We start from the raw sequence: 20,400 nt of genomic DNA on the forward strand, positions 1-20,400 counted from the left end.
CAGGGAATGCCCACTGACTGTGCTGCACAGCAGGGTGTGTCTGAACTGAAATCTTTCCTTGTAAAACATGAGATGGTAGTTACTAATGGGCCTTTTTATGACTACTCTAAAGCTGCAGTATTTCAAAAAGAGCACAGTACAAAGGATTTATCACATCCAAGCCTTTAAGTGTTCCAAGCTGAGAGATTATTAGACATTTGGTACCGTCATCTCAGCCACAGTACAACATCATGCATTCATTCAGAGTACACCATTTTAAAGACTGCTGGCATGCAAATCACAGCTTCTGGGACACATGCATTAATTTTAAAACTTACCATTCTCATCAGACTGTGCAGGGACAATAATCCTACTCCATTACTTACAACAACAACGTTCTTCTGGCTCTCCCATGGGGTTATATACCTATAATGGTGCTGGTGCCTTTAAGGCCTAGTATGTGCCCAGACTACTTCTGTCCCCATGTCTGTGGCCAAAAATGAACACACATGGTGTCTCCTCTATTTAAATGAAGCCCGAGAGTATGTTCAGACCTCAGCTCCTGGACAGCACTAGGGCCTCAATTTTGGTCGAGCCCGTTTTTCAGCACACTTACCAGAGTTGCGCCGCTTATCTGCGTTCCGAGGTGCGCCGAAAAATTTTGTTGCCACTTTGGCCACTATCTGGCCTTTTCACTGCAGTCGCACAGCGTGGCCAGTCAAGTCGGGGTGGAGCCAGCATTCTGCGCCGAAAACTGTGCCGGGACGTCTGCACATGCGCAGTGGAGTCCGCTGGTGATGTCCGCGCATGAGCAGTAGAGCTGCGAGTCTGCAACAACAGTAGGTCTCTCTCACTTTCAGAGCGCAATGGGTTCCTTCAGGTAAAGTTCTCTCCATTTATTCTTCCTCCTTTGTTGGGCTAGGGGCAGACAGGAGAACTGATAGTGCTCCTGCCTGCCGGTGATTTCTATCAGTTCTCCTGCCCACCCCTAGCCCTGGCCGAGTGGCCTCCCGATCTCTTAGAAATCGCACCGGGAGGCCAGGGCTAGGGGCGGGCAGGAGAACTGATAGAAATCATCGGCAAGCAGGATCTCCCAGGCCGAGTTTGAAGATGAAGGTAGGACTTACTTCAACTTTTTATTTCTTATTGAATTCTTAGAACTTTTTGTTTGCAAGGTTTGGTAGTTTGTAAGGCTTGGTGGTTTAGGTGCAGGTCCTCTCTGTTTCCCTTCCCGCCCCTATCCCAGGCCTCCGATGTACCTACCTGCGCCGATTTCTTTAACTTTCCGCAAGGGTTTTCTGAAGTGGCCACATACACTGGCCTAAGTATAAATGGAGTAACTATTAGCTGGCCAAAGTTGTCTAAATAGGCAGAACTGGCGTAGATGGCTGGTAATGACCCCTTTTGAGAGAAAAAAAACTAACCTAAAAAAATCGTAACTAACTCAGTTACGCTGGTGCAAATTCATTGGGGAAAATGAGGATTTTTAAGTTATGCCAAAAAAAACAAGTTACTCCAAAAAAAACCGGAGCAACTCCTGGCCAAAATTGAGCCCTAGGAAAGGACGATCAGGCCAGTTATTATTTACACCCTGCTCTGACCAGTATACCATAAAAACAGCATTATGAACAAGGTATCCATTGGTCATTAAACTTTGTACAGACCTGACCTCAATATAGGTCTTCTGTATTTCAAATGGTTTTCTTAGCACCCTAATATGTGCCTGGAGTGTGTCTTTTTTCCTAAAGTTATAACTATCCTATATAGAAAAAATAAGGCTCATGTTCAAAGGAATTCATTTTTTGTAACCATAAAGCATATGTTGCTTTTATAAAATTATTAAAATGCTTTTGAACTTTGAGCTGCTTTATTTATACGCTGCTAGGATGATCCACAAAGAACTGCCTCAGTCCTACGAGGAGACTATTTTCTGACTGGAGACCGTAGTCAAGTGGATGAGGACGGATACATCTGGTTTCTGGGAAGAGCGAATTATGTCATTTTATCAGCTGGGTAAAGTGAACTAATTATCCACATTTTATTTACTCCATATTTCACTGTTGGACTTAGCGTGACAGTTGTATTGTACTTTATAATGCAAAGAGAATCCTTGGCTAATTTTGATAATTCACTAAATATTACAAATGATGTTTCAAAAAAGATTACCACTGACTTAAACATCAAGCAGTCAAATTCCTGTAAAAGATTAACTGCAGTAAGCAAAGATCTGAGTATCCTGTGGGGAATGACAGGCCCCAAGTTTCCACATGATTTGCTCCTGATTTTTAGGAGCAACTGGTGTAGAACGGAGTATCTTAGAAATCGGAATTCTCATCATTTAGTTTGCTCCAGTTCTAGTCAGTTAGAACAGTTTCACTTTGGAACAGAATTTTTTTTTCAAAAGGGGGCGTGTCCGGCCACTTACGCCTGATTTCAATGTTTCGTGAGTGAAAACTTACTCCAAACTAACTTAGAATGGAGTAAGTGAAGATTTTTGTACGTTCGAAAAAACCTTGTCTACACTTTAGATAATCAGGCGTAGGTTACAAATCAGGCGTAGGGAATGGTGGGGGGGGGGGTAAAAAGGGAAGTTTACAAACATTAAACACTTCAGTTTTACAAATAAAGAGCCATCATCAATAATAAATGATAAATACATCAATAAATCAACCAATAAATCAATCAAAAAAAATTAATAAGAAATAATTTTTTTTTTTTTTTAATCAATAAATAAAACATTTTCTACTTACCAACTGCAGCACCGGGAGCCCTCCAACAGCGTGCTGGGATGCCCCCCTTAGTGTGTCTCTGTCAGTGTCTCTATCTCTCTGTCTGTCAGTGTGTCTCTCATTCTCTGTCTGTCAGTGTCTGTGTTTTTGACAGCGAGAGGAAGGGGAGGAGGGGGGTAGAGGGAGAGAGGGGGGGGAGCAGAGGGATGGAAGGGGGAGGGAAGGGGGAGAAGGGGAGGGATGGGGGAGAAGGGGATAAAGGGGAGAAGGGGAGAAGGGGGAGAAAGAAGATTGTGGGGGGGAGAAAGAGATTGGGGGGGGGGAGAAAGAGATTGGGGGGGGGGAGAAAGAGATTGGGGGGGGGGAAGGAGATGGAGGGGAAGGAGATTGGGGGGGAAGGAGATTGGGGGGAACCCGGTGAGCGAGTGGGGTCTGGTGTAGTAGCTGAGCAGGACTCGGGACAGGCAGGTCTGCAGGGAGCCTTCCAACACGCGTTTCAAGCTTTGCTTGATGGTTTGGACTGCACGAGTGTGCGCCAATGCAACACTTGGTCTCAACTGAGCAATACACAGGGAGGCACCGCTAAGTTTGTGGTCATGGCCATCCAAACCGTGGTCTAGGATCCACGTTGACTTCGCTGGCCCATTTCTAGGCAAAATGTTTTTGGTTGTTATGGAAGCTTATTCAAAATGGATTGAGTGTGTAATAATGTCTGTAAGCACGTCCACTGCCACCATCAAAAGCTTACAAGCCATGTTTGCCACACACGGCCTGCCAGATATCCTTGTCAGCGACAATGGGCCGTGCTTCACCAGCGCTGAATTCAAGGAATTCGTGACCCGCAATGGGATCAAGCACGTCATATGTGTCCCATTCAAACCCGCATCTAACGGCCAGGCAGAATGGGCAGTCCAAACCATCAAGCAAAGCTTGAAACGCGTGTCAGAAGGCTCCCTGCAGACCCGCCTGTCCTGAGTCCTGCTCAGCGACCGCACCGGACCCCACTCGCTCACCGGAGTTCCCCCAGCCAAGCATATCATGAAAAAGGCACTCAAAACAAGGCTCTCTCTAATCCACCCTGATCTCCAGGATCATGTCGAGGGCAGGCAGAATCAACAAAGCATGTATCATGATCGTGCAAATTTGTCACGTGATATTGAAGTCAATCAACTATTGTAATCAACTATGGACATGGTCCCAAATGGCTTGCTGGCACTGTCGTAGCAAAAAATGGAGTAGAGTGTTTCAGGTCAAACTTGCAAATGGACTTGCAGAAAGCATTTGGAGCAAGCCAAACTGTGATTCACAGACTGTCACGAGCAACCTGAAGAGGATACCACCAACTTCGACCCTCCGACACACATACAAGTGGCAACCGACATCACGGTTGACCACAAAGCTGAACTCATGATCTCCAGCAGCCCAGCAAGGCCAGCTGCGCAGCAGCCCAGCGAAGGCCCAACCAACTCACCTGCACCTGCATTTGTACCGAGACGATCGACAAGGGAGTGGAAAGCCCCAGATCGTCTCACCCTGTAAACAAGTGTACTATTGACTTTGGGAGGGAATGATGTTATGTATCACAGCATCCCTTGGGAGTGCTGTATATAAGCAGACCTCCCATGCTGTACAAACACTCTGGAGTTAGAATAAAGAGACTAAGGTCACACTTACTCACATCTGTAGTACTCAGTTACATTACTTTATTTGAGACATAACACCTTTATCAAGATGTGGAGAGATCCACTTGTGAGGTCTTCACCAATGCATGGTGGGAGATTGCTGGGGAGGTATCAGGGATGTCCATTCGTAACCAGACTGCAACACAGTGCAGAAAACATTTGAATGATATCAGCCATCTTATGAAAGTGAGTACATGTTCCACCAACTGCTGACCTTGCATCTGCAAGCCTTTCCTTCAACATTCTCTTATTTCCCATCTTCACTGTTTAGTCACTGAAGCAGCATTTCATTGTTGACACCTCTATTTTTTGTGTGTGTTCTCGCAATGGAGGCTCCCTTTCATATCACACTTACAGCTGCATGTCAGGGACAAACACTCATTTCTGATGCGTCATCACAGTGGTACTCACAACCATTTTTTGTTTTGCAGGCCAAACTGGCTCACAATCGCATGGAGCAGAGGAGGACTGGTGGTGGTGAGGCAGATATCCAGGTCCTCACACCCTTGGAGGAGAGGGTCGAGGCACTCGTGGGCAGACATGGTGCCTTCCCTCTGGCCACGGTATGGTTGATGCTGATGTGGGTAAGTGAAGGCCCTCCTTAATGCTCTCTCGCCCTGAATGCACCAGCGCCTACTATTCCTACCCTTCTAGAAGTCTGCTAGTTGCATCCTCCATGCGTCAATGCCCTACCTCCCCCTCACGGCAGCCCTTCTCCCACTTATGCTTGCAGATGAGAGACCGAGTGGCAGCACACCTAGCACAGTGGGAAGCGACGCAAGACCTGGCACATCAGCTGCAGGAATGGACACAACCCCAAGACCCAGTGGCAGCACACCCAGCACAGTAGGGAGTGATGCAAGACCTCGCAGACCACTGCCAGGCCTCAATGAAACCCTTGACTACATAACAACAGAGATGTCAAATGAGAGCAGTGAGGACATTGAGGGGTCAAGCCCTGGTGATACTGTGGAGCGCACTTCATCTTTTGGGGAACTGACTGATGATGGCTCAGCTGCACAGGGAGGGAGGAAGAAGAATGAAAGAGCTATAGTGGTAGGGGATTCAATAGTCAGGGTAGCAGGTAGGCGTTTTTTCGGTTGCCGAAGTGACCCAGGATGCTATGTTGCCTCCCTGGTGCCAGCGTCAAGATGTCACTGAGCAGCTGCAGGGCATTCTGGGGGGGAGAGGGTGAACAGCCAGAAGTTGTGCTCCATATCGGAATCAATGACATAGGTAGAAAGAGGGATGAAGTCCTGCAGGCAGTGTTTAGGGAGCTAGATTAAAAAACAGGACCTCAAAGGTAGTAATCTCCGGATTACTCCCTGTGCCACGAGCTAGTGAGTACAGAAATAGGAGGATAGAGCAGATGAATATGTGGCTGGAGAGATGATGCAGGCGGGAGGGCTTTAGTTTCCTGAGGCATTGGGACCACTTCTCGAGGAGGTGGGACCTGTACAAGCCGGACGGATTGCACCACAACAGAGCCAGGACCAATATCCTCAGGGGAGGGGTTTGCTAATGCTGTAGGGGAGGGTTTAAACTAGTTTGGCAGGGGATAGGAACCTGAAAATAGATTCAGTAGGAAGTGGAGTAAAGCTGGAATTAGAAAGCAAAAATAAAGAAAGTGAGTTTGAAGGAGAGAGAAAATAAGCAGGAAAAAAGGGTAAAAAAACAAATTTAAAGGCACTTTGTCTAAATGCACATAGCATTCGTAACAAAATAGATGAGTTGACAGCACAAATAGATACAAATGGTTATGATCTGATAGCCATCACAGAGACATGGTTGCAAGGTGACCAGGACTGGAGATTACATATTCAGGGGTCTTTGACAATCCGGAAGGACAGACAGAAAGGAAAAGGAGGTGGGGTAGCTCTATTGATAAAGGATGGAATCACTGCAATACTGCAGTGCACTGCATCACTGAGAAACGATATTGGTTCAAATGATTAGGATGTTGAAACAGTTTGGGTGGAGATAAGGGAATAATAATAACTGGTGGGCGTTGTCTATAGGCCCTCTGTTGGTCGGAATATAAACCAGGAAATAGTGGGGGCTTGTAAAAAGGGAACAACAATAATCATGGGTGATTTCAACCTCCATACTGATTGGACAAATCAAATTGGTCAGGGTAGCCATGAGGGAGAGTTCATAGCGTGCATAAGGGATGGATTCCTTGAGCAGTATGTAATGGAACCAACCAGGGGGCAGGCTATCTTGGATCTGGTCCTGTGGAGTGAGACAGGATTAATAAACAATCTCCCAGTAAAGGATCCCCTTGGAATGAGTGATCATAGCATGGCTGAATTTCAAATTCAGATGGAGGGTGAGAAAGTTGGATCTCTAACCAGTGTACTAAGCTTAAATAAAGGAGACTATGAAGGTATGAGGGCAGAGTTGGCTAAAGTGGGCTGGGAAAATAGATTAAAGTGTAGGACGGTTGATGAACAGTGGCATATATTTAAGGAGATATTTCACAATTCTCAAGAAAAATATATTCCAGTGAGGAGAAAAGGGTGTAAAAGAAAAGATAGCCATCCGTGGCTAACTTAAAGAAATAAAGGACGGTATCCAATTAAAAACAAGGGCATACAAAGTGGCCAAAACTAGTGGGAGGACAAAAGATTGGGAAGCTTTTAAAAGCCAGCAAAGAATGACTAAAAAAATGATTAAGAAAGGGAAGATAGACTATAAAAGTAAACTAGCACAAAATATAAAAACAGATAGCAAGAGTTTCTATAAGTATATAAAAAAGGAAAAGAGTGGCTAAAGTAAATGTTGGTCCCTTAGAGGACGAGATCAGGGAATTAGTAATGGAGAACATGAAGATGGCAGAAACTCTGAATAAATATTTTGTATCAGTCTTTACGGTAGAGGACACAAACAATATCCCAACAGTGGATAGCCAAGAGGCTATAGGGGGGGAGGAACTTAACATAATCCCAATCACTAAGGATGTGGTACTCGGTAAGATAATGGGATTAAAGGCAGATAAATCCCCTGGACCTGATGGCTTGCATCCTAGGGTCTTAAGAGAAGTAATGGATGCATTGGTTGTAATTTACCAAAATTCCCTGGATTCTGGGGAGGTCCCAGCAGATTGGAAAACTGCAAATGTAACGCCCCTATTTAAAAAAGGAGGCAAACTAAAAGCAGGAAACTATGGACCAGTTAGCCTAACGTCTGTGGTTAGGAAAATGTTGGAGTCCATTATTAAAGAAGCAGTAGTAGGACATTTGGAAAAGCATAATTCAGTCAGGCAGAGTCAGCATGGATTTATGAAGGGGAAGTCATGTTTGACAAATTTGCTGGAGCTCTTTGAGGATATAACGAACAGGGTGGATAAAGGGGAATCAGTGGATATGGTGTATTTGGACTTCTAGAAGGCATTTGACAAGGTGCCACATTAAAAGTTCACGGGGTTGGGGTTAATATATTAACATGGATAGAGGATTGGCAAACTAACAGAAAACAGAGAGTCGGGATAAATGGTTCATTCTCGGGTTGGCAATCATTAACTAGTGCGGTGCCGCAGGGATCAGTGCTGGGGCCCCAACTATTTACAATCTATATTAACGACTTGGAAGAAAGGACCGAGTGTAACGTAGCCAAGTTTGCTGATGATACAAAGATGGGAGGGAAAGCAATGTGTGAGGAGGACACAAAAAATCTGCAAAAGGACATAGACAGGCTAAGTGTGTGGGCAAAAGTTTGGCAGATGGAGTATAATGTTGGAAAGTGTGAGGTCATGCACTTTGGCAGAAAAAAATCAAAGAACAGTTATTATTTAAATGGATAAAGATTTCAAAGTGCTGCAGAACAGCAGGACCTGGAGGTACTTAGGCATGAAACACAAAAGGTTAGTATGCAGGTACAGCAAGTGATCAGGAAGGCCTTTATTGCAAAGGGGATGGAGTATAAAAGCAGGGAAGTCATGCTACAGTTATACAGGGTATTGGTGAAGCCACACCTGGAATACTGCGTGCAGTTTTGATTTCCATATTTACTAAAGGATATTCTTGCTTTGGAGGCAGTTCAGAGAAGGTTCACTAGGTTGATTCCAGAGATGAGGGGGTTGACTTATGAGGAAAGGTTGAGGCGGTTGGGCCTCTACTCATTGGAATTCAGAAGAATGAGAGGTATAAGATTATAAGGGGGTTTGATAAGGTGGATGCAGAGAAGATGTTTCCACTGATAGGAGGGACTAGAACTAGAGGGCATAATCTTAGAATAAGGGGCCGCCCATTTAAAACTGAGATGAGGAGGAATTTCTTCTCTGATGGTTGTAAATCTGTGAATTCGCTACCTCAGAGAGCTGTGGAAACTGGGACATTGAATAAATTTAAGACAGAGATAGACAGTTTCTTAACTGATATGGATTAAGGGGTTATAGGGAGCGGGTAGGGAAGTGGAACTGAGTCCATGATCAGATCAGCCATGATCTTATTGAATGGCGGAGCAGGCTTGAGGGGCCGTATGGCCTACTCCTGCTCCTATTTCTTATGTTCTTATGAAGAGGAAGAGGAGGACACTGCTGGCAGCAATGCATCACTGCTTCCACCCACACGTGCCAGCTCAGACACTGGGAGTGCGCGGTCTGATATAGTTGTAGAACAGGGGTCTGCACTGGAGGTTGCACTGGGGCCTAGCGAGCTGCAGCATGGTAACGGCGCTAGGCAACCTCAGGTGCCATCACTCCAAGGGGCGGGTCCGCACCGGAATTCTGCCAAGGAGGACTCAGACGATGCCATCGATGTTGCGGCTTACAAGAGAAGGGTGGAGGCCATACATTCACAGCTGTTGGGGGTCGGTGACAAGGGTGCCAGAGAGGCTGTCGGAAGTGGTCAGGAGTGTGGAGGAGTCCACCTCCCGCATAGTCAGCAGCTCTGCGCACACGATGGAGCCCATTATTGCCAGTGTGCAGGCAATGCTGGACTCCCAGATTGTCTGCGCAGATCCAGCTGTGATGCCGCAACCTACAGGTGATGTGGCAGCTGCCATTGCAGCACAGGCGCGTGGGAATGAGCACATCGGTGCTGGATTAGAGAGGATGGCCTTGGCCCTGGAAGCTCAGAATGCTCTTATGCACTCTGGGCAACAGGCCACGGAGCATCTTATTGCTGCCATTTCTGCTGGATTTGAGACTCTGGCTGCTCTCATGCAGTCTCAGCTCGATGCCACCCGACACCTCAGTGTTACGTTCATGGCCACGGAGGACCTTCTGGTGTGGTGCCACAGCACTGACCTGACCTCCCTCAGATTGGTGGTGGTGGTAATGGTAATGTTCCACCCCCGGGGAGTGATTCAGGCTCCTCGGACCAGGATGCTGATGATGTGCTCTCTCAGGATCACCCCATTCCTGGCCCCAGACCTGCCACTCCGCCAGTACCTCCATGCATGAGCTCACCCGAGCCAAGCCAGACTGAACCCTCCCAGAAGAGTCTGCATCCAGCCCTTCCAGGCCAAAAGCTAGTCAAGGGCATCCTAGAAGGACATCTGCAGCTTCCACACAAGAAACACAGCAGCCTTCCCAGACCCATGAGGCAGCCACAAGGGAGACATTTAGGCATATTAGCAGGATAGGCACACTTAAGAGGTGTTATAAGGAGATGCACAAGGGTGAGAAATGATGTTTTTGTGTAAGTTTCTTGTACTGTTTTTTGGTGTGTTGTCTTTTTACTCTGACTTGGATTATGTCATAAATCTTTATTTTTTGCTTATATATCTGGGCAGGTATATCATTTAAGAGTGGGCAATTCTGTGTGAAGGCACTCATTGGGATGGCCATGGAAAATAGGAGCTGAAGGGTCATGTGTGGATGAGATTATGTGAATCGAACAGCAATCAGACGTGTCTGCACCTCCCTTGCAGGGTTGCAATGGCGATGACGCCTCCTGGCTGGGTGGCGACGGGGATCCTCCTCCTGCGCTTCCTCCTCCTCCTCCTCCTGCACCTCCTCCTCATCAGGTGGTACTGCTGGCTCGACCCCCAGCAGCTGGCCCCTCATGCGGGCCAGGTTGTGCAGCATGCAGCAGAACACCATGAATATGGAGACCCATTGAGGAGAGTACCACCAGACCAGTCCAGGCAACAGAACCTCTGCTTGAGGATCCCAATGCAGTGCTTATTGATGCACCTGGTACCTGAATGAGCGGCGTTGTAGGCATGCTCGGCCGCAGTCCTGGGGTTCCGAAGTGGAATCAGCAGCCACGTGGGCAGGGGATATCCCTTGTTGCCAAGCAGCCATCCACAATCCTGATTTGGCCTGGTGAAGAGAGCAGGCACACCAATCTGGCGCAGAATAAAGGAATTGTGGCTGCTGCCTGGATATCTGGCATCAACTGCCAGGATCCTATGCTGGTGGTCACACACGAGTGGCACATTGAGGGAGTGGAATCCCTTTCTGTTGATAAAGAGTTGGGGTTGATTCAGTGGCGCACTCAGGCCAACGTGTGTGCAGTCGATGGCACCCTGCACCCTGGGGAACCCGGCAATCCGGACAAATCTGGCCTGCCGCTCCACCTGCTTCTCCATGGTCATCGGAAAGCAGATATAGTCCACTCTTCTCCTATACAGAGCATCGATGACCTGCCGGATGGAACGATGGGCAGAGAATTGGGAGATGTTCGAGATGTCTGCAGTCGCAGACTGGAAAGACCCCGTAACATAAATGTTAAGAGCTATGGGTGATCTTGGTCTCAATGATCAGAGCTATCCTGAGCCTGCAGATCTTGGCGCAGGACATTGCAGAACCCCCTCAGTATGTCCTTTCTAAATCTGAGCCTTCGCAAAGATTGCTCATCACTGAGCTCCAGGAAGGAGAACGAATGTTGGTACACCCTTTGACGGTAGGACTTCCTTCCCCCAGGTCTGTGCTGGCCAGCTCCCATGGCAGCTGGCTCAATGCCTTCTCCTGTTCCTCCTCATGTTCCGGAGCCTCTGCAGGCTGCTGCTGGTAAGGCTCCTGGCCCAGTATATGCTGAGGGGGTCAGTATACCTGACCCTCCTCCTCATGCCATCTCCCTCCTGGCCATCCTCTCTATGTGGAGGTCTGTGGCCATCTGCAGGTCCTTCTCAATGTTGGACAGCCATGGCTGCTGCCTCCCTTGCCCGCTGCCTCTCTACCCGTTGCTGATGGCGCCACCTTCTCTTGCATGCCGCCCTGCGTCTCACAAGGTGGAAAAGGCATTCCCCTGCCAACACTGAGCCCATTCTGTCTGAAGGCTGGACCCTCACAAGCAGGCCTCTGTGGAGCAGAGAATGAGACCTGCAGATTTCCACTAATCAATGAGAATTAAAAACTCTTCTAAACTCTCAAAGTGATGAACACGACTCTGCAGGTTTAGCAAATACACACAAACCAACAGAAAAAGTTTTAACCAAAAATACCTGATCGCGGTAATCCTCCGTTCTCCTCTTCCAGAGGTGTCGAGCAGCCTGGCAAAGTGCACCGACACAAAAAGCTAGTGAGGGCACTGTCAAAAAAAAACTGGGGTTTTTATACTGAATTTATGTTGCGTGGCCACTAGCAGCTGTGTGCAGCCTGATGACGTAATTACGGCCGCCAGCCCCATATCGCAGCGGAAGTCATCGGCTTGCGGCGGAAGTCGACATCACCCCAAGAGCTCCCGCACTGAATATGCGTCGCGGGGACCAATTGACCGGAAAGTGGCGGCCACTCAATTTTGCCGAATGGCTGTCGCAACCCCATGGTAACGGTCTTTCCCGGGACCCTGAATTTCAGCCCCCTTATATCCAGGAATATTTTAAACACAATCCTGCCCTTTTTTTCAGCCAGGTCTCCGTTATCAACAACAAAAACAACAAAAACTTGAATTTATATAGCGCCTTTAACATAGTGAAACATCCCAAGTGTAAGTGGTTTTGCCCTTGGTGGTTTCGACTCAGCCCCCCTTACAACCGTTCTAGAATTATAGTGGTGAACAGAAATACACAGTTACAACGGTCACAATGCTTTTATTCAAGTCAAAGCACACACATGCACCCAGTAAAAACACACCCTGGTGTGTAAAACAAACATAGTACAACACACAACCTTGGCCCGTCTGAACAGGCCCCTAACGCGAAGTACCCACTTCTAAAACACCCCTGCTCAGATTCACAAGTGTACCTCTGAATCTGTCCAACAGAATTGTGCGTACACTTATAATCCGTGCAAAAATCTCCCCACTAAAACGCCTAAGGCTTGGGACACACGACACCCTTTCACACTATGCGGTGGTCTTAAAGATGCGTGGGCTGGGATAAATGCTCACCAATTATCCCTCTGGTTACTTGCTGCTTCTCCCGATGAGGCATATCTTCCGGGTCTGTACCAATCTGTGGTATTCAAATGCAGTCTCAAGGTCAGCTTCCCAGTCAAAATAGCGAAGCTCTCCTTGCTCATAGATGTTGTTTCTTCTCTCTGTCCCAGACAGAGTGCTCAGTCCTTGTGCGGTGAATGAATGCAAGCAGGTGTAGAAGAGGGGAGAGAGAGAGAGAGAGAGATGGCTGCAACCTGCCACTGTTATACCTGCAAAAATGCTTCTTCTCGTGCCAAAAGTTCAACTGTCCTTTTGCCTGAGGCAGTATTACTGAAAGAGCAAAATCGATGTCCTCAGCCTGTTCCTTTGTTACTGGCTGTTTCCTTGATAAGGCTCCGACGAGTCTGTGTGGTCGAATAGTTTCCTTTTGTGTCCTGAGCACCGACCAATCTTGTCGCTCTCTCACTGATTACATTTCAGCCAACCATGATCCCCTGATGTGTATTCCTGTTGTCCCACATCATGCTGTTCTACGCCTCTGCAGTAACAGAAAATGTGTCCAAGCAATGTCCAAAACTTAAAGTCCAAAAGTAGGTTTTTGCCGAATTCTTAAACAGGCTCTTCACAGGAGTATTAGGAGATAAAAAATTTGACACCGAGCCACATAACGAGAAATTAGGGTAGGTGACAGTCACAGAGGTAGGTTTTAAGGAGTGTCTTGAGGGAGGAAAGAGAGGTAGAGAGGCGGAGAGGTTTAGACAGGGAGATCCAAAGCTTAGGGTCTAGGCAACAGAAGGCACGGCCACCAATGGTTGAGCGATTATAATCAGGGTTGCTCAAGAGGTCAGAATTAGAGGAGCACAGACATCTCAGGGGGGTTGTGGGGCTGGAGGAGATTACAGAGATAGGGAGGGGTGAGGCCATGGAGCGACTTGAAAATAAGGATGAGAATTTTAAAATCAAGGCGATGCTTAACCAGGAGCCAATGTAGGTCAGCGAGCACAAGGGTGATGGGTGATCAGGACTTGATGCGAGTTAGGCCGTGGGCAGCCAAGTTTTGGATCACCTCTAGTTTACAGTAGGTTAGAATGTGGGAGGCCAGCTAGGAGTGTGTTGGAACAGTCAACTCTACAGGTAACAGACTTAGATGAGGGCTTCAGCAGCAGATGAGCTGAGGCAAGGGCGGAGACGGGCGATGTTACAGAGGTGGAATTGGGGGGTCTTAATTATGCTGCAGATATGTAATCAAATGCTAATTTCAGAGTCAAATATGATACAAAGGTTGCAAACAGTCTGGTTCAGCCTCAGACAGAAGTTGGGGAGAGGGATGGAACCAGTGGCTAGGGAACGGAGTTTGTGGCAGGGACCGAAAACAATGACTTTGGTCTTCCTAATATTGAATTGGAGAAAATTTCTGCTCATCCAGATCTGCTCACCACAACATCATATTCCTATGTGGCTATTTGTGCCTGCAGTTCACCAACCTTATTTACCACCCTTCATGCATTCACATGCATGCACTGTAAATCTATATTATACCTTCTTGAATTCTCTCTTAGTCTGACCCCACTTAATACCTTACTATTTCTTACTCTAGTGCTATCTGTTTCTCCCAATCCTTTGTGCACTTTGTTTCTCATTTCTAATCTGCATCCTGGTGCCCATCCCCCTGCCAAAATAGTTGAAACCCTCCCTTAACGAATCAGCCTATCCCTAGTAGACTAGGTTGATCATATGATCGGCAATGATTTCACTGCTGTTGGTAGTGCAGTGAAACATTCGGAAAGGTGTTGAAGATTTCAACTTGGGTGACGTGCCTGTGTCATTCCACTTCAATCCGAGAGTAAGTCTGATTAACAAAACTTTAATCTTCAGAAGTTTAATAGCAAATGCAAATATGTTTTACAATTCTGAGAGAAGGTGGGATCTTAGACCACATCGGTACAAAGGAAATATGAACCTGGGAGAGTCTGTTTAGTTTGACATTAATGGAACAGAATACTGGTACTGAAAATGGTTTAACTGCAGGCTAATTTCAGGACTGGGCTGAACTGAAATCTGCCTGTGGTGCCTGGATCATCTTTTTTTAATCTTTAACTTCACTGGTGTGATTTTAAATTGGTATCTGTAACCATGTTTGTGGCAATATCACGCTAGTTATGATAGTTTGAAGGTTTTCCAGAACTTATTAGATGTTTTATGCAAATACCTTAAGGGAATTTCCTCAAACCTGCTCTCACTGTGCTGTCAGAAGTACAATGGAAACCGTTTGTGTGTATAAACAGTGGGGAGAAATTCAGTAGTGACCCGTTTGTGGCGTTAACTTTTAAAATATTGAACTTTTAGCACCAGGCATAAAGGAATCTTAACTTCTTCCAAATTGGGCATTAGTCCCCCCCAGGAAGGAAAGAGGCGGTAAATCAAGCGCTAATGACCTCAGTGGGGCACTGCAGGGGTGCTAACGCCAGAGCGCTACCCAATTTCAGGAGACTTGCGTTCAGCAATCATCCTTCAATACTTCACACTGGCTCATTTCAGTTCTTAAAGGGGAGGTTATATCAAGCTGCATCTGCTCATTTTCACCAGTCCTGCATTGGAAGGAGACCGGAGAGAAACTGCAAGAACTTTTTGCTATGGCTGCTGGTAATCCAACTGTAAGAGAGAAAGCTTGTCATTTCAATGATATAGCATTGGAGGCATTGGTGGGGGCAGTCGAACAATTGGGGCTGTGGTATGGAAGGGGAAATTGATGTGCTGATGGGGACGTGCAGAGCAACTGGGAAATGGTCTGGAATTCATTGGAAGTGAAGTCTGGTGAGGCAGTCGTGGACCGCCCTTGCAGAATACTGATTGAGTGACTGCCTCCTCCGTCGCTGCTGTTGCTGCTGCTCCTCCTCCTCCTCCATGTCCTCCTCCTCATCCTGAGGTGGTGGAGCTAAGCCTGGTGGCAATGGCTGCGCGTCATGATGGCCAAGTTGTGCAACACGACGAATAGGGACACCCGCTCAGCCGAGTACTGGAGGACTCCTCCTGAGTGATCAAAGCAGTGGAACCGTTGCTTGAGCACTCCAATGGTCTGCCCAATGATGTTCCTAGTGGCAGCATGGTTCTCATTGTATGAATGCTGGGCGGGAGTGTTGGGATTGCAGAGGGGAGTCATGGGTCAGGTGGAGAGCAGATAGCCCTTGTCTCCGAACAGCCAGCGATGAGCTTGCTGTCTGGAGCAGGATGAATGCATTGTGGCTGCTGCCAGGAAAGCGGGCATTGACGGTGAGGATTCGGCATGTGTGTTCACACACCAACTGCACATTAAGTGAGTGGGAGCCTTTGCAGTTACGGAACACCTCAGGATTGTTATGCAGTACCCGCAAAGCTGCGTGGGTGCAGTCAATGGCGCCCTGCACCATGGAGAAGCCCAGTATCCTGGCAAAGCCACATGCACACTCCAGATGCTTCTCTCTGGTGATGGGGAAGGAAATGTAGGCCCTTCTCCTTCTGTAAAGAGCCTTTGTGACCTTGCGGATGCAGAAATGGACGGCGAACCGTGATGTGTTAGATATGCTGAAGCGGTGTCTTCTAAGACACTGCTCCTCAGTTAAATTTATGTAGGAAAAGTGCTCCCGGAATACCCTGGGAGGGTGAGGTCTTCTGTTGAGAGCCTTGTTGGCCCCTCCTCTCCCTGTCCACTTTTTCCAATCTTTCTATCTGCCTCCGCTGCCTCTGATACTGATGCTGGAGGGTGAGGTTGAGTGCCAGTACAGCCCCCATTAACGTATACAAGTGCAGGACTTTGAAATCTCAGCAGAATTAACGTGACAAATCTTAAGCAGGCAGAAGATTCCTGAAAGTAAGAAATGTTTAATTCACTGAAAATGGTTGTTTCGCTATGTTTCGCAGCATTGATTGGCAACTAAAATGAAACCGGATCTTGACCTCTTTAAATACCTCTCGGGCTAGATTTTCCCCAAGCAGTTTTTTTGGCACACTTACCGTAAATGCGGCGACTTTGTGCGCTGGAAACGGCGCCAAAAAAAGTGCCCCCATTCTGGCCGCTCTGCTGTGTGTCCCGGATCCTGGCGTGGCGTTTCTCGTGGGGTTTGGGGGGGGTGGGGGGGAAGCTACAGTCCTGAGCAGCAAACGCTGCCGGCACCTCTGCACATGTGCGCTAGAGTGTGCGTGCATGTGCAGAAGCTCATCGCAGCCCGAGGCTGTGTGGGAGAGGCCGAAGCATGCCTGCCGCACACACTGATATCGAAGGATCACATTGGAGTAATGGAATCTGGAGGTGATGAAGGGGCATGTGAGTTTTAGTGGCAGATGGGCTGTGGCCCTTTTGACAAGGGCAGGGGAGCGGGACTAGCTGAAGTGCTCTTGCAGAGAGCCGGCACGGGCTCAACGGAATATTGACGGTGCAGAGCCAGGATGGCAAGGAGAATTCACAGGACACCGGAGAGGAGAGCATTGACAGCCAAAAGTGCCCAGTGTGTGAGATCATCTTCCTGCTCAACCTGGAGGACTTTGATTTCGAGCAGCACGTTGTGAAACACTTTGTAGCCTTTCCTCTCTCTCCCCTCCTCCCGACCTGGCCCGCTGTCTTCCCTGGCCGATTTCAACCACAAGTGGGATTTAATACAATTTTTTAATTGTTGTTCAATTGTTTACCCTATTTTTATGTAGTTATTTGAACTTTTATATTGAATGTTTGCTTGATGCTTGGTGCAGGTCCTATCTGCGCCGATTTGTTAACTGCCTGCAAGATTTTTCAGAGCTGGCCACATACGCTGACCTAAGTGGATTTGGAGTAACCCTTAGCTGGCCAAAATGACATAAATGGTCAAAAGTGGAGTAAGTGTATGGAAACGCCCCCTTTTGAAAAAAAATTGAAGAAAAAAATCTGACCTAAGTGACTTAGTCTGGAGCAAACATTGTTGGGGAAAATCGCATTTTTTAACTTACGCCAGAAAAAACAACTTACTCCAAAAAAATTGGAGCAAGTCATGGGGAAAATCGGGTCCTTAACAGTGGCCATCCGAATCCATCATGTTGTTCATGCCAGGCGCTAAGGCAGGGGGCAACGGTAAATTTTGCATCTGGGCCGTTAATGGGGTGCTTCAAATGCATTGATGTCACGGTCTGTCAGCTGCTAAAGGCCTATGTGCTAAATGTTCATGCTAGCGCTACTTCCCGGGGGAATTTCGCGTGTGGTGTTGGATTTGCCGCGCCCCGCTGCAAACCCATTAGTGTCCTGTTATTGCCCCCCCCCCCCCCCAGGTGCTAGAGGGAGATGCTAACATGCCGAATTTCTCCCCAAAGACAGATGTAAAAAGGAGCTTAACACAATGATTGGCAAAAATGGCTCAACACCAAAGCTCCTTCTAAGCTGCATGCATGCAAGGCCTTGCAGTGATCTGGAAGGTACTGTGCAGGCTGCTCATAAGCTTTTCTATATGAAATATCGTGCATGTGCAGAAGATGTAAAGGGACAGAGCATTGAAATAAACATGCCACACGCAACAAAATTTTCTTTAGAATTTTTCCTGGAATATTTTGTTGCTAAAGTGGTTCTCTTGTGCTTTTCGTGTTTCTTTATTGGTGGATTGACTTTGCACTTCAATTGCAGATTGGTAAATTCTTTTGTTGCAGCAAGACTGGCTGGTTGGATCCTTTTTTGACGATGCCTCCCTGATACGGGGTACCTAAGGTTTTGTCTTTGTTGGCCATATAGGTGAATACCATGGAACCTCAAGGGCCTCATATAAAGTTTACATGAATAGTTTAATTAATTTGCATTTATCTCAAACTGCTGATAATAGATTTTGGGGGTCTGATTAAGATTTAATCAATGAGGCAACAATGCTAAAACAGCTCTTTCCAAATTTCTCAGTCAGCAAAATTCAAACAGGACAAACGATGACTATAAATGCAAAAATACCGAGTTGCTTGGTTTCGACGGCTTGGGTTACCAAGACATGGGAGCAGCATGTGGCCCAAGGGCTGCATGTTGGACAATCATGTCCATTTAGTTGGTACTTGATTGGAGAGCTTGAATTAAATGCCTTTTTATTTTTATAATTTCAGATAAGACAGCATTATATTTAAAAATTGAGGGACTTTTGTTCAATGTGAGGGATTTATATACATCCTTGAAACACCTCTACTGATTATAATTACATTTCTCACAGACCAGAGAATGACATTATAAGGAGACATCTATAAAAATGAAGTTCCATTTTTATTAAATAATTTAACAGTGACAGTGTAGCACTTAACGGGGCTCTGTCCACATGGAATATGTTTTCTTGGAAGGCAAAACTATGCATTGATTCTTCATGGTGATGTTACACAAATCATGCTTAAATCAGATTCAACAAAAGTAACATGATTATGTTGTGTGTTCTGAAACAGAACAGGCTTGGCTGTGATGTTTCTCCCCCACCTCACCCCACACCCCACCCCTGCCCCCTCACCACCACCACTGGCACTCAATCTGAATACCATAAAACACATATTAGGTCCATTAAAGGAACAATCTTTTTAAAATTGAGAAACCAAGGTGAAGGGTTGAAACACAAACTATGTTGAAAAGAGTAGAAGAAAAGATAACACCAGTAAAGAAGATGTGGTTCGGTGACACCAAGCTTGTATTTTGAAGGCCTGCCAATTGTGCAGAGCTACAAACAAAGTTAGAATGGAAGGAAGAGAAAGGATAGTGTATCTGGAGCAACAGTGGAGGAACAAGAAAGGAGTTTAGTGGAGCACTAACCATAGCACATAATATCAATAAAATGGAGATGTAACAAATGGACAGAGGGGGATGCTGGAGGCAGGTTATCAGTTGATAGGATTTTTTAAATTCAATCTCAGAATGTAGGCGTCACTGGCAAGGTTGGCATTTATTGCCCTGAGAAGGTGATGGTTGTCTGCTTTCTTCAACTGCTGCAGCCTGTGTCGTAAAAGTGCTCCCACAAGGTACGTAGGGAGCTGCAGGATTTTGACAAGAGTGTCGTTGAAGTAACGCGATATATGTCCAAGTTAGAATGGTGTGTAATTAGGAGGGGAACTTGGAGGTGGTGGTGTTCTCATGCTCCTGCTGCCCTTGATAGTGTAGATTGTAGATACTGCAGCCATGATACACTGATGGTGGAAGGGGTGGCTGTTTAGACCAATGGATTAGGTGCCGATCAAGTGACCTGCTTTGTCTGGATGGTGTTGAGCTTCTTGAGTGTTGTTCAGCTGCACCCATCCATGTAAATGAAGAATATTCCATCACGTATCTGAATTGTGCCTTGATGGAGATGCTTTAGGGAGTCAAGAGTTGAGCCACTCGCAACAGAATACTTCGTCTTTGATCTCATCTAGTAGACCCTGCCCCTAGAAATGTTTGCACCAATGGCCAGGAAGGCAAATGGGGCATAACATTTGGAAGAGGCAAGTACAATTTTAAATTTGCTACCTAAACTCCTGGTGAAAACATCCCAGCTCAGGTAGTAGAAAACTTAACGAAATAGCACTCTGGTCTAGTGAAATTAATACTGCTCATGTCAGCTTCCTTTGTTTAGCCTGTATAAGGAGGACTGGAATGTTTTTCACGGATGAAGGAGTGCCTCCAGTTACAAAGTCCTTAATCAGTGTACTGACTGAATTGTTAAATTCCATTTTTGAATGTATTCATTTGCGTTCAGCTGCAGGTAACGGTAGTCTCAGGTTTGCAGTCTTGGTTATGACAAAGCATATGACAACATA

General features: G+C 46.6%; 1 protein-coding gene across 6 annotated transcripts in view; it reads left to right on the forward strand.

Annotated features, from left to right (window-relative positions):
- Window positions 1-771: 771 nt before the first annotated feature.
- The window catches only part of LOC139281116 (acyl-coenzyme A synthetase ACSM3, mitochondrial-like), a 79,762-nt gene continuing 60,133 nt past the window's right edge, over window positions 772-20,400 (forward strand). For 3 of the 6 annotated variants that reach the window (XM_070901077.1, XM_070901078.1, XM_070901079.1), the window contains exons 1-3: window positions 778-859; window positions 1,865-1,992; window positions 4,822-4,974. In XM_070901077.1, coding sequence (XP_070757178.1) covers window positions 4,843-4,974 — 132 coding nt within the window. In that variant the 5' untranslated portion in view covers window positions 778-859; window positions 1,865-1,992; window positions 4,822-4,842. Of the gene's footprint in view, window positions 860-1,864; window positions 1,993-4,821; window positions 4,975-18,280; window positions 18,383-20,400 lie in introns of those variants that run through there. The other 3 variants (XM_070901080.1, XM_070901081.1, XM_070901082.1) reach the window with 3 other exon arrangements.

This window comes from Pristiophorus japonicus, chromosome 15, assembly GCF_044704955.1.
Source record: "Pristiophorus japonicus isolate sPriJap1 chromosome 15, sPriJap1.hap1, whole genome shotgun sequence".
NCBI classification, from domain to species: domain Eukaryota; kingdom Metazoa; phylum Chordata; class Chondrichthyes; family Pristiophoridae; genus Pristiophorus; species Pristiophorus japonicus.